The following is a 13,122-nucleotide window of genomic DNA, read 5'->3' as shown; positions in this document are numbered from 1 at the left end:
GATTGAGCAGGACCCTTGGCCCTGTAGTTGGATCTCCTACTCCATGTGACTGGAGGTAGGCCAGGTCAGGTCAGGTCAGGTCAGGTCAGTGACCTTTGGCAATGATGAATGAATGGGAGTGCCATAGAGCTGGAGGAAGAACTTTCCCTACCCAGCCACCCACACTAAACAGCAAGCGGGTGGACTAAAGGGGTCAGAGGGAGCAGAGGGCTGGCTTTATGCTTCGGTAGTAGCAGGGGGATTAGGAGAACCGGGTGATGTGAGCAGCACCGGGGGCTGAGGTTGGGGGGTGCCAGGAGGTAGTTGAGGCTGCTTTGTGGGGTGCACCACAGGGGTCCTGGGGTGGTGGAGGCAGCTAGGGGCCAGAGGCTGGCTGAGACCACCTGGGAGTGTGTGTGTGGGTCTGGGGGGGACAAGGGGTGGCTGTGATGCTGGGGGGCACTAGGAGAGCCAGTGTCTAGGGGCCAGGTCTCAGGGAGGTGGCGAGTCGCAGGGAAGGCAGGAGGCTGAAGGCGGGGGTCAGTGACGGGCGGGGGGTGCAGGGTCCTTGAGGCGGCGGTGGGGAGGGGGCGGCAGGGCCGGGCCGGGCCGGCGGGGGAGGGAGGGAGATTGCTGGACGCCAAGGCCGAGGCGGCTGGAGCAGGAGGCAGCCCGGCTGGGTAGGGCGGGTCCCCGGCGCAGGGGGTCGCGGGGCTGGGCGGGGGGATCCCGGGGGACACTCGGTGCAGGGGGCCTCGGGACGGGTCCGGGGGCGGCTGCTGGGCAGCCGGGGGAGCCGCGCTTCGCCGGGCGGGCGCTAGGGGTCCCCTCTCCATCCTGCGCGGGGCCCGGCAAGCGCCTCCCCCGGAAGCGGCGGCGGGTAGGGGGGGGGCGGGAAGGGGAGCCCGGCGAGGGGGCCGGAGAAGCGGGGCGAGCGGCGGCGGCGGCGGCCGGGCGGGCGGGCGGCGGTGGCAGCAGCAAGATGGCGGCCAAGTCGGACGGCGGCGGCGGGGGAGCGGGGGTCGGCTTCGCCCAGCTGCACAACCTGGACGAGGCGGCGGCGGCAGCGGCCGGGGGGGCCGGCGGCGGTGGCGGCGACGGGGCGGCCGAGCAGGGCGGCAGCAGCTCCCTGCACATCTGCCACTGCTGCAACACCTCGTCGTGCTACTGGGGCTGCCGGAGCGCCTGCCTGCGGAGCCTGCTGGGGCGGGCGGGGGGCCGGGGCGGGGGCGGCGGCGGGGCCACGGACCCGCTGGCCCCGGGCTCCTCCTCCGCGGGGCCGCCGCACTCCCGGGGGGGGCCCGGCGGCGGCGGCGGGGGCGGCGGCGGCGAGCGGCCGTGGCTGGACTGCCTGTGGATCGTGCTGGCGCTGCTGGTGCTGCTGGGGGACGTGGGCACGGACCTGTGGCTGGCCCTGCACCACTACGGGCGGCGGGACTACGTCTGGTGCGGCCTGACCCTGGCCTTCGTGCTGCTGCCCTCCGTGCTGGTGCAGATCCTCAGCTTCCGCTGGTTCGTGCAGGACTACACGGGCGGCGGGCTGGGCGCCGTGCAGGGCCTCAGCAGCCGCGGGCCGCCCATGATGGGGGCCGTCGGGCGCCGGCACGGGGCCGCCGGCACCGCCACGCCGGGGGCCGAGCGCCTCTGCAGGATCTCCGTCTGGGTCTGGCAGGCCGTCATCCACCTGCTGCAGATGGGCCAGGTCTGGAGGTAAGGGGGGGACGGAGTGGGAGTCACCCCCCCCAAACACACACGTTGGGGGGGGGAAGGGTCTGGGGGTCAACCCCACAGACGTTGGGGGGCAAGGGTCTGGGGGGGGTGGTCAACCCCACAGACATTTGAGGGAGGGGTCAACCCCACAGACATTTGAGGGAGGGGTCTGGGGGGGGGTCTACCCCCACAGACATTGCTGGGGAAGGGTCTGGGGGGGGTCTACCCCACAGACGTTGGGGAGGGTGGTCTGGGGGGGTAACCCACACACACGTTAGGGGGGAAGGGTCACCCCAGGCCTGTGGGCACACTTGGGGGGGATGGGCCTTGGGAAGAGAAGGGGGTCACCCCCTCCATAGGCACACAGAGGGAGCAGCAGGGGATGGACCTGTGGAAAGATGAGGGCAAAACCAGCATTTTGGGGGTGGGGGTGACCCCTCCACGAAGGGAGACCTCTGGAGGTCTCCCGGCCAGAGAGGTGGAGAGGAGGCGTGGTGGGGTGGAGGTCATGTCCCACACTGCCCTGTAAAGGGGAGGAAGAACCCTTCCCCTGTCTGAAAGGCATGTTCTGTGGCAGGTAGCTGGGGTTAGGAGGTAGCAGGAGTCACTCCCCACACAGGGTTCGCTCCAGGCTATGGGGAGAAGCAGTTGCCCCCGTGTGTGCAAATAGTTTGAGTGGATGACTGTGGTGTAAATTGGGTTTGGCTCCTCTCTACCACTGAGAGAACTTCAGGGTACGGATCTGGGACGGGGGGAAGAAGTGGGTTTGCATCCTTGACTGCACTTAGGGTGAGCTCTAGAATATGGGTCTGGGGGTAAGGGATAGAGGGGAAAAAACCTCTCGGCTCCCCCCCCCCCTCCAAGTCACACTCAGCAAAGAGGGGGAAGCAGGTCATTTGTTTGAGAGAGGGGAAATATAGTGATAGGTACTGGATAAATATTTGGTAATAGGACAGAAGCACCCCCTTTAGAAGGTGTGGGGGAATTGAGAAGTGTTTTTGGATCTCCCGTGTAAGGGACTGGAGGTCAGAGATGGGGTTTGTTTCCTAGAGAGAAGCCATTGGGGAGGCTTCCAGGGGTAAGATAGGAAAGACTAGAATTGGGATTTGAGGGGGGAGGGAGGGGAGATAAGGAAAGTATCTACAGGGTTGGAGCGGAGGGAACTGGTTTGGTAGTGAAATCTCCAGGGTGACTTTGGAGGTAAGCAAGCCCCCAACAAAGATTTGGGAGGGAGCATGAGGGAATACCCTAGAATGAGCCTGTAGGTATGAAACCCACAGAGATGGGATTTTGGGGAAAGAGGTGATCTAAGGATAACTGTACAGAGCTAATTTGGCTCCATGTCCTCCAAGAGAGCTCTGGATGAGGCTTCAGAAGTGAGGTTGGAGGGTATGAGGCTTGAATAGGATGAAATCTCTGATTTGAATCTGGAGGTAACAGGCATCCCACAGAGAATATTTGGGATAATGGGGGTGGCTGATAGGGCAAACAGAGGTTAATTTGGCCTCATTTCAGGTTTTTGCTATGAGAAGAGGCTAGATATGTGGTAGACAACCAGCAATGAGGCATTTTATATGATGGAATAAAGGTGGAATCAAAGGGCGAGTTGCTGAAGGGGTTAATTGTATCCCTGCGCTGGAATCGCCAGGATAAATCCTTGAGATAAAAGACATCAAATGGATTTTAGAGGATTGTATTTTTATTGGGGTGGATGGATAGGTGGGGGGAGGGAGGGAGGGAGCAAAGGCTCATGAGACAGAAGGAAAGGATGTTGTGGATGATGATGATGATGTATGGGTAACTGAAGGGGTTAACTTTGCCACTAAATGAAATTTCTGAGAAAGTGGCTGAAGTTAAGATGGAGACAGCACGGTTCGGGGAGGGGGTTGATGTTTCTTCTTAGCGCAAGGATCTTGAGGTAAAATGGAGATAGCACAGCAAAGATTTGTTTTGAGGAGGGGAAGCAAGGAGGAAATGTGTGTGGGAAGGTTGTGTGGAATCTCTACCTAAGAAATAAGCTGGTGAAATTGTGCAGTGCAACAGAAAACACATCTCTATTCTGTCATCTTTTCAATGTCATTTGCATTTATTTAAGACAAAGTCCGTCTTAACTTATTGATGGTTGTGGATATTTTTGCAGCCAGGTCGAGTGTGGGAGGCTGGGTGTGTGTTAGGTTTGTGAACCTTCTTCCGCCTCTTCCTGCCACCCTCTCCAAATGCTGATCACATCAGCAAAAGCAGCTCTTGGTGCAGATGCTCCTTTGGTGAGTTGGGGGAGGTCTCATCATGCCAAGTAAATGATTATGTATTAACCACTGTGCAAATCTGCACTAGCAAAAACAAACCCACAACACCTTCCCCCCATTGTTCACTCAAAACCCAAACCGTGCTGCTTAGAGGCAGAGGTTGTGCATGGGCGAGGGATATGTGTGGCTTGTATGAAGAAAAGAGGCTTAAGTTACCCAGACTTAGCACTGACTCTTCAATGCAGAGGAGAATTTCAGTGCTGGGAATGTGCAGGTCTGGGGCTGCTGACATGGGGACTGAGAACAGGCTTTCCAGACCAAGTCACATTAACTGAAATAAGAGAGCTCGCCGTGATCCTGACTTTTTTATCTGAATGCGATTCAGATCTTTATTTTTAAAGCATGCTAAACAGTGCACTCGGCATAAAGCTGGATCTTAAAGTCTGACCTAAGAAATCAGAGATCGCTTCAATGGAAAGAATTTGTGGACTAACCATTGTGAATATTTCAAGGGTGTTTTTTATACTTCTGCCATGGCTATTGTGACTGTCATGAAAATTAATCTTGAATGTAGTGATGGGACTAATACTGGAAATATTTTAGCAGTATTTGCCTGCAGCTAAATTATTTCATGCTGGTAAGAAGTTTATCTTAGAGGATGGAGGGGGAAGACTTAACACAATGTATGATCAGCGGGTGATACACTGGGCTTAGGTTCCTTCATGAGAATGGATATGAACTGTGCAGATATGTAATAAGATCAAAATTGTATGTTGTGCAGAAACTATCTGTTGCTTTGCAGCTAGAAGCAAAGTCATGGAGGACAGGGGGAATAGGACAGAATTGTAGAGAGATCCTATTCTAAATTGCCCATGGCTCTTTCTTGGTGAATGTCGTAATCTGTATTTAATGTTTTGGGATCAAACATGGTTTGTCATCCTCTAGGGACTTTCTTTCCTGAACAATGGAGAGACTTGCAAATAAAGATTGATGGCTAGAATTCCTACAGTAGGAATGCAAGTTTCTGTTAGAATTAATACATTGTTTTTTTAGGATGGGTGTTAAAGCATTAATATCTCCATTATGTCTTGGAATTGCATAGGCAATATCTAGCAGTTTGTCAGTACAAATGAGTTAAGTGAGGGTATTCTGAGTTTTATCCTTTGTTTGGTATTTTTGTACTTGGCAAAGCCTAAATTCTGTATGTGATTGTGCAAGAGTGTTAGCTAGATTAATGAAAGCGCTGATGGGAGATGAATTAATTTGTATTTCCGGATTCACTCAGTTTGCTTATTGCTAATATTTTTATTGTCCCAATCATTGCATGAGCAATATGGTCTTAAGCTTGTTGTATCATTAAAAATGTACTCGTGTACCTATTTCTACCATATGTTAACAGTGTACAATTTTTACTTTTCATCTTAATTTCTTAGGTAATCTTGAAGACTAGAACATTTCAGCCAAACTGTCAGAGTAAAGGATGCCAGTCGTGCATATTATGTGCTCTTGTGCTTCAGCACTACAAAACTGCAGAAGGGATGTTCATTGAGGAAGAATATTGCAGTGCTGTGGTGTTGCTTGCAATAGACCGGAGGCAGAGTTGCCTTTTAAGCTTGCCAGGGCTGTTGCTTCCACTGAAGTCATTCATCTGTGTAAATTAAGGAATAGAAGTTTTGACTTGAAAAATTTAGTATCTTGGTTAATTAGGTTAGCTATATTAAAATGATCAACAATATCATTTTTGTATCCGATGTACCTCTTAATAATCACTGTTGCAAGTAGGTTAGTGGGTCACAATTGCTCTCCTTAAAATATACAAGGTTTAGAGTGTAAACTGTGATACTTCATTTAGCACTATACTATTAGTTTAGATCTAGGAATATACCATTGAAATCCAATGGAATAACAGTAACCTGAGTCTGAGAGCTAAAATGAAAGCTGATCAGTTGAAAATCCTATTCTGTTGTATCTCTCAGAAATTTTCAGGAATTTTACATGTAATGCATTCAAATCAGTTTTTAAAACAAGAATCATAAATGTACATGTTATGAAAAAAATCAGACTGTAAGAAAATCTTGTTGTCTTTCCCTTGACATTAAAAATGTATATGCTATGTGTGTTACGTAATCCCTACAATCGAGGTAAAGACTTGACTATTTCTTCACCAGTTGAGTTTCCGACATTTGGTATATCATGTTTTGCAGAAGATTTTGTGGGATATGGAAAGGTAAACAAATATTTGCATAGTTTGTGAAACTAATATATTAAAGAGCTAAGTTTGTGCTCCAACAGTTGGTTTAAATGGAATATTTGCTGTTAAGGTGTGCATGATAAATGAAGATTGTTTTTAGCTCTATTAGTAAATTTTGCTCTAGAATTAATTATGCAGCTTAAACACTTGCTATATTTAAATTAATTTAAAACCCTTCTCATACAATGGATGTCGGTAACTCTTGTACTGTTAGGATATGTCTAGGTTGCTTAAGAGTGCAAGATATCTGTCTGTCGAACGACAAGGTAGCTGGAAGTTCCCCTCCATGAATCTTGTCAGACTCTTCTGTTTTGTGTACTCAAATTTTTAGACACTTTCTGCACATTTGCTGTCTCTTCTGTCAGATTTATGTATTTTGCTGCTTTTCTGGTTAGTTTGGCTGGCAGCTGAGTTCTTCTTTAGGAATAAGCTGTGAAAAAACTTGGCTGTAGCATAGAGTTCTGTCAGGCTCTGAAAATGCCTGACAGAGGGAAGAAGCACTGGGGTAAATGACAATGCTGTGACACACAACGAAATATTGAGGGGAATTTCTCTCTGCTTCCAGATACTTCACAATTTCCAGTATCTCAGTCAGAATTCTCTTCTGTAGAGTGATCTCACAATCTGCCTGTAATGCAGCATAGTATGGTATCTCTCACTTTAATAAATCTTTCATTGCAGGCATCATTCACATTGATTAAATGGGGCAAAAAGCATTGGTGCTAGAGTAGAGGGTATCTAAGCTCAGAAATGGAGCTAATCACCTGAGCAAAAGGAGAATCTCCATTGGCTGTTAACTGGTAGTGAGGCTTACTGCCTTGTTGTGGGTTACCCACTAGAGGGGGTCAAATCACAGATGTTGAAGCAGATCTTATAATGTTCTAGCTGTTGGAGAGAAAAGTTTCCTCAACCTTTTCAGAGGATGGACTGAACCTCTCTCTCCTCCCACGCAATTATATAACATCTCTTTGGCAGCAATGTAAGTTGCATATGTGGAAAAACAACAGGAGGGGAGAGAAATATTTGGTGTAGCTATAGTTTCTCTTAATGCAGTTTTAGCAGCTGGAGAACAAATAGTGCCAGAGCCTTGTCCCCAGCAAGTGCTCTGGGGACTGCTGCTGATGGTATGTGGATCACCATTTAGAAACCTGTGCACTGGACACTTAGGGTGGAGTTTGTAAGTGTCTTCTGCAGTGACCCAACTCTTTTCCTGTAAGTCAACAGTAAAGCCTTGGACTTCACTGGGAGCAGACTTAGGCCCATGCATTTAAATGTTTGTAAGAAATGGTTGGATGTCTTCCATACTGGCCCCTGCTTGGGCAGCTCCTCTCAAGATTCAGATATTGGTTACTGGTCATTTATGTCAGAAACCAATTAGCAATGGAAAGGACCTTTAAACACTGCCAAAAATCCCTTCTTGACTTAGTTGCCCAGGCTCGACTCTGATGTCATACTCAGGTCTTAGTTACCTTGAAAAGCTTATGTTTCTAATGTAAATAGAAAATAGTGTTTTGGGGGTGAGAAGAGAGTGGGAATTTCTTTGTATGTCCTAAAGAAGCACACATAATAAAGGGGACAAGCCTATCTATTCTCCCTTTTTTCAGATCACCTTTAAATTGGTTCTAGGTTGCATTGGGTACGTTACATTTCTTAGAATTTTTGCTTTGGTCTTCCTGCATAGTCAGCCTAGCAATTAGTACATAGACTACTATTCAAAGAGTGCTCTGTTTTTAAGAACTGTTTTTTGATAGAGCTGACTCTATTGGGAAATGACTCCTTAGGAAAGAGTACTGCAGAAGGGGGATCTGGGGGTCCTAGTGGATCACAAACTAAATATGAAGCAACAGTGTAACACTATTGCAAAAAGGCAAACATCATTCTGGGGTGGATTAGCAGGAGTGTTGTATGCAAGATATGAGAAGTAATTCTTCTATTCTACTCTGTGCTGATTAGGCCTCAGCTGGACTGTTGTCTAGTGCTGTGCACCCCCTTTTAGGAAAGATGTGGACAAATTGGAAAAAGTCCAGACGAGCAACAAAAATGATTAAAGGTCTAGAAAATGTGACCTGAGGGGAAGGTTGAAATAATGGGGTTGTTATAAAGAGGAGGGAGAAAAATTGTTCTTGTTAACCTGTGAGGGTAGGCCAAGAAGCAAAGGGCTTAAATTGCAGCAAGGGTGGTTTAGGTTGAACATTAGGAAAAACTTCCTCACTGTCAGAGTAATTAAGCACTGGAATAAATTGCTTAGGGAAGTGCTGGAATCTCCGTCAGTGGAGATTTTTAAGAGCAGGTTAGATAAGCACCTGTCAGGGATGGTCTAGATCAGTGTTCTACATTGCAAGGCCTGTTAGCCGGCACCAGCTCCCTGACTAATTAACTAATTCTCCCCCCCTCCCCCTCTTGGACACACACACACCTGGAAAGTTGGGGTGAGAGGGGATGGAGCTGTGCAAGGCCAGGAAGGGCTGGCCACATGGGAGAGGGGGAAGAGCCATCCCCTCTGCTCTTCACGCTCCCAGCCAGGGCCCTGCGAGGCAGTGAGTGACATTGGGCAGATCACCCCATGGGATGGGGGGAGCCAAGGCCAGCTGAGTTACCTCCCCCCCGAGGTTCCCCTGGCCTGCTGCTCATGCCTCTTCATGTGAGGGGGATCTCAGTGGAGGGGGCGAAACCACCAGGAGGCAACACTGCTGCGGGAGGAGGGGAGGTGGCGGCTGCAGCCCTGCTGCTCCCCAAGTCACCTGGAGGCAGAGGTGAGCGCTTCCCTCGGCATCCCTCCCGTTCCTGTGGCCGCTTGCTCCCAGCGGTAACAGCTGCTGGCCTGGGCTCCCCTGCCCCGCGCGGTGCTGACCTGCCAGTGAGTGACTCATTCACCTCCTCGCAGGGTCCTGGGAGAGCAGAGAGGGTGGCTTTTCCCCCTCTCCCCGGCAGGGTGGGCTGCGCTGCCCATATGGAGAGCCCCTCCTTGCCCCACAGCACCTTTCCCCCTCGGGTGGAGAGGCCACCCCTGCCCCAACTTTCTTTCCTGGTGAGAGGGGGAAGTTTCCTGGGCGTCGTCCCCTTCCCCTTTCAGGCCTGAGCAGATTTCCCAAGTACTTTAGTACCCAAGTAAACTCACTGGTAAGGATAAAACATTAAAATAAATGTATTGACTACAGAAAGATAGATTTTAAGTGATAAGTGGTAGGCATAAAGGTCAGAGATAGTTACCAAAGAAAATAAAAAGTAAGCATACAGTCTAAATCCTAAAGCTTATTAGACTAAGCAGTATTTGAATCAAGCAGTTTTTCTCACCCCCATTGGTTGTTACAGGCAGCTCACAGTTCTTAATACACAGACTGAATTTCCTTCTCAGCCTGGGACCAATCTCCGCAGTTTGAGTCTTTTTCTTCCTGGTATTCTTGGTGCTGTCAGAGTAGATGGGGGAGGACAGAGTTGGTCTCATGATGCCACTGACCCTTATTTTATATTCTTAGTGTATGTCTCTGGAAATAAACTGGCCTAGGCATGTCCTGGTGGACCTTGCTGAGTCACAGAGTTGAGCAATCCCCATTGTGTTGGGTTTACGCAACTCTCTTATTGATTTGTAAATCTTTTTTCTTTTTCTTTTTCTTTTTTTTTTTTACTATTCCCATGCTGATCAATGGTCATTTAAGGCCCAACTGGGTGTGGGTTACTTTCTTTGTTGTCACTGGAGAACTAGCAGTGGGCAACTCCCAAACTCACAACATATTTCAGTAACAAGCATATAGAAAAATATACATATTTTGGCCAAACGATGAGTTTTAGCACATCATGACCTTTCATATGGTATCCTACATGGCATGCTTTGTATGAAATATCACAGCTATATAAGAATGATGGATATGGGGATTATAGGGTGCTACTTTGAGGTATAGTGTGTCACACCACTGTCTAGGATTCTTTCAGGATTAGAATCAGTTTTCAAGCCTAGTATTAATTTTTTTCAAGACCAAAATTTTTCAAGCACTGTAGCAAGGAATAGAAATGGAGGAGAGGGGGAAATTAGATTTCTGGTCTTGTTAGCTAGTTAAAATGGACTAAAGATTTTGGTTTCCTGTGAAAATGGAATTGATAAGTCTTTAAGATTTCGCTTAATTGGATATCTATCTATGATGGATCCACTGAAATTTACTATCAGATCAATAGCCTTCAGCCATGGTTGCCAGGAGGCACTTGTGGTGGAAAACTTGGAAGACAGATGGTCACTCTAAAATGCTGCTCATTATTAACAGAGTTTTCGAAGGCAGAAGCAGTTTGGTGAAATCCTAGAACAAATAGTTACAGAAGCAGTAGAAAATAGACTTGCTCTCTTCAAATAAAATGTACACAAAAGGGAACAAGGCATTCGTGTGCACACATGAACAGAGTTTTCAGATTGTTTTAGAAGGAAAAAGGTGCTGTTGAGGAGGAAGATCTATGCAGGAATCCAAAATGGAGTCTTTTAATAAAATTTGTATGGATCAAGTATTACATTTATAATATGCATGTGCTTGAACTGTTGAAGTAGATATACGCTGATGCTGTGTTTGTTATTTTAGTAACTATGTGGATATTGTTGTTGGTATTACATAGTACTGTGCGACCCTAAGTGAGATCAGAGTACCAAGCTCTGCTTATACTTGTAAAAGACAGACTCTGCTCAAACAATTTACATACTAGACAGAGAAGTCAGAAAGGAAGTATTAATGCTCCCCCCCCCTTTTTTAAAGAGTGGGGAATGAGGCACAGGAAGATTGAGGGCTAGATTTTGAACCCTTGACTCCCACTGAAGTCAGTTTGAGTTAGTGCTCACCAGTGGAAGTAAATATTCATGATTTGACCTCAAGTCATACATAAATGGTCTGGCAGCTGAGTGTCATACCCAAATCTCCTGACTTCCAGCTTAGTGCCTGAACCATAACCATCCTTCCTCTGTATGTATGTTCACATGCATTCCGCATTAGGGTAGGTGGCTCAAATTCTAGTCTAAGATTTAGATATTTTACAAATTAGTCACTTGTCAACATTTAGGTCGTCATTACTATTCTCTGAGTATATTTCCCAGACCTGAAGAAGAGTTCTGTGTAAACTCAAAAGATTGTCTCTCACCAATGAAGTTGGTCCAATAAAAAGTATACCTCACTCACCTTGTATCACTATTCAATGAAGTCTTATAACAGTCATGTATGATGAGATTCCAGGATGGACAGGGGAGATGCTGAACTGTTTTGTGTGATTGACTTTCACACGTCAAAAGCAAATTTGCCCTTTTGACTTACATTTCTGTTAGTGTTTTCTTGTGGCCACTATTTGGATATTAGTTTTTGTAGGGTTCTCTTTCCCTGGGCTTGGAGGCTGGCTTTGTTGTGGTGCTTCTGGAACTGAGTTAATTGAATACCTTGGATTTTTCTTCATGGTTAGATGGAGCACAGGTGTGGCTTATGTGTTTGAAGATGGCTTCTCTCTTGCTCCACTCTCTATCTAGGTACTTATATAGTTCTCAGTTGAGTAGTATCTGAATGCTTCACAATCGTTAATGGATTTTACCCTCACTCCACCTCTGTGAGCATCCTTGTCTAGACTGCTGCTCCTACCGATTCAGCTGAACTGGTATAAGAACCTGGGAATTTGTCAAATTTTTCCCATAGTGCAACGATGGGATCAACTTTAGAAGAGTTGGCCTGTCCGCCCTCCCACCTGGATGATGAAAGGTGGAATTTACATCTAAAGCCAAAGCATTTAACAGTCCCTCTGAAGTTAAAGAGAGATTTCTTGGGCTAGCTGGAGGTGGGAAGTTGAAATTTCTTGCCAATGTTTGGGACAGACAAAAAGATTGATGCTGACATATTATGTAGTTCTTAAAAAAATGTGTAAGGTGCTCAGTACAGTGGCAAAGTGTCTGATGTAAAATTCTCAATAAACTCTTGGGGGCAGGCACCCTGTGTGCATGTATGTATGTACAGTGGTCAGCATTGTGAGTCCTCCTTCTTAACTGATTCACCTTAGTGAATCCTGTGTGCATCTCAAAAGGTTTGGGAGTGACATATGCCCCAAATGAACTTATTATAGAATTACATTTCACTGTGGCGCTCTCCAGTTCTGCCATGCTGGTAGGAAATGGGGGAATATTTTAATCCTTTTACAGCTGGTTCCCCACTGCATGTATGAAGAAATTTGTGATAGTGCTGGAAATGCATTTTGACTGACATGCCACACTCATACAGCAGCAGTAAAACATCTCAGGAACGGTTTGAGGTTGGGATTGGAATTCATCCCAGTTATGTCAAAGCCAGGAAAAAAGAGCAACAGAGGCTGATATTGTTGAAGTAAAACGTGTTGTAAGCAGAAGGCATTTAAATAATATGAACAATCTGGCACAAAATGAGTAGTGGGAGGTGTTCCAAAAATAAGGAGAAAGTAGTTTTAGAAGCATGCCTAAAAAAAACCCCAATCTTGAATGCCAGAGAGTATTTCAGTTAGATTTGTCAATATTTACAACAGAGGTGTAAGAGACCACTAAAAGTAATAAGAGTCTGAGATATGGAAATGAGATTGATAGGATGGAGGAATCCCTTAAATAAGGATCGCGTTTCCATCTCTGCCAGGGAGGAATTTGGTTGTACTCTGAGAAGAATGACTCATAGCATCATTAGAGAGAAGTGTGGTCTGTTGGTTAGAACACAGAGCTGGGAGTCAGTAATTCTCTGCTCTGTTTTCTAGATCTACCACTGACTGCTATGTGACTTTGGGCAAGTGAATTCTTTTCTGATTAGTGCTATAATTTGAATAAAATGATACATATTTATATTCCTTTGCAAGAGTATTTTATCTTGTGTTTGGGGAACAGAAATTGAACCTACTCCTCTTCCCTTTTCTTTACTGACTAACCTAAATAAATAAATCCAGAGATCAAAAGTCAGACTTCCAAATTTA

At 47.0% G+C, this 13,122-nt stretch overlaps 1 protein-coding gene across 1 annotated transcript in view; it reads left to right on the top strand.

Moving 5' to 3' along the window:
- The first annotated feature begins 878 nt into the window (after positions 1-878).
- XKR6 (XK related 6) overlaps positions 879-13,122 on the top strand; it is a 298,249-nt gene continuing 286,005 nt past the window's right edge. The window contains exon 1 of the mRNA XM_067556169.1: positions 879-1,689. Within this exon, the coding sequence (XP_067412270.1) occupies positions 962-1,689 (728 nt within the window). The 5' untranslated portion in view covers positions 879-961. The remainder of the gene's footprint in view (positions 1,690-13,122) is intronic.

This window comes from Emydura macquarii, unplaced genomic scaffold (assembly GCF_026122565.2).
Source record: "Emydura macquarii macquarii isolate MOO-44397 ecotype Brisbane River unplaced genomic scaffold, CSIRO-AGI_Emac_v2 contig_1676, whole genome shotgun sequence".
Lineage (NCBI taxonomy): Eukaryota > Metazoa > Chordata > Testudines > Chelidae > Emydura > Emydura macquarii.
The sequence above is the reverse complement of the archived record's forward strand: the minus strand, read 5'-3'. Positions and strand labels throughout refer to the sequence as shown.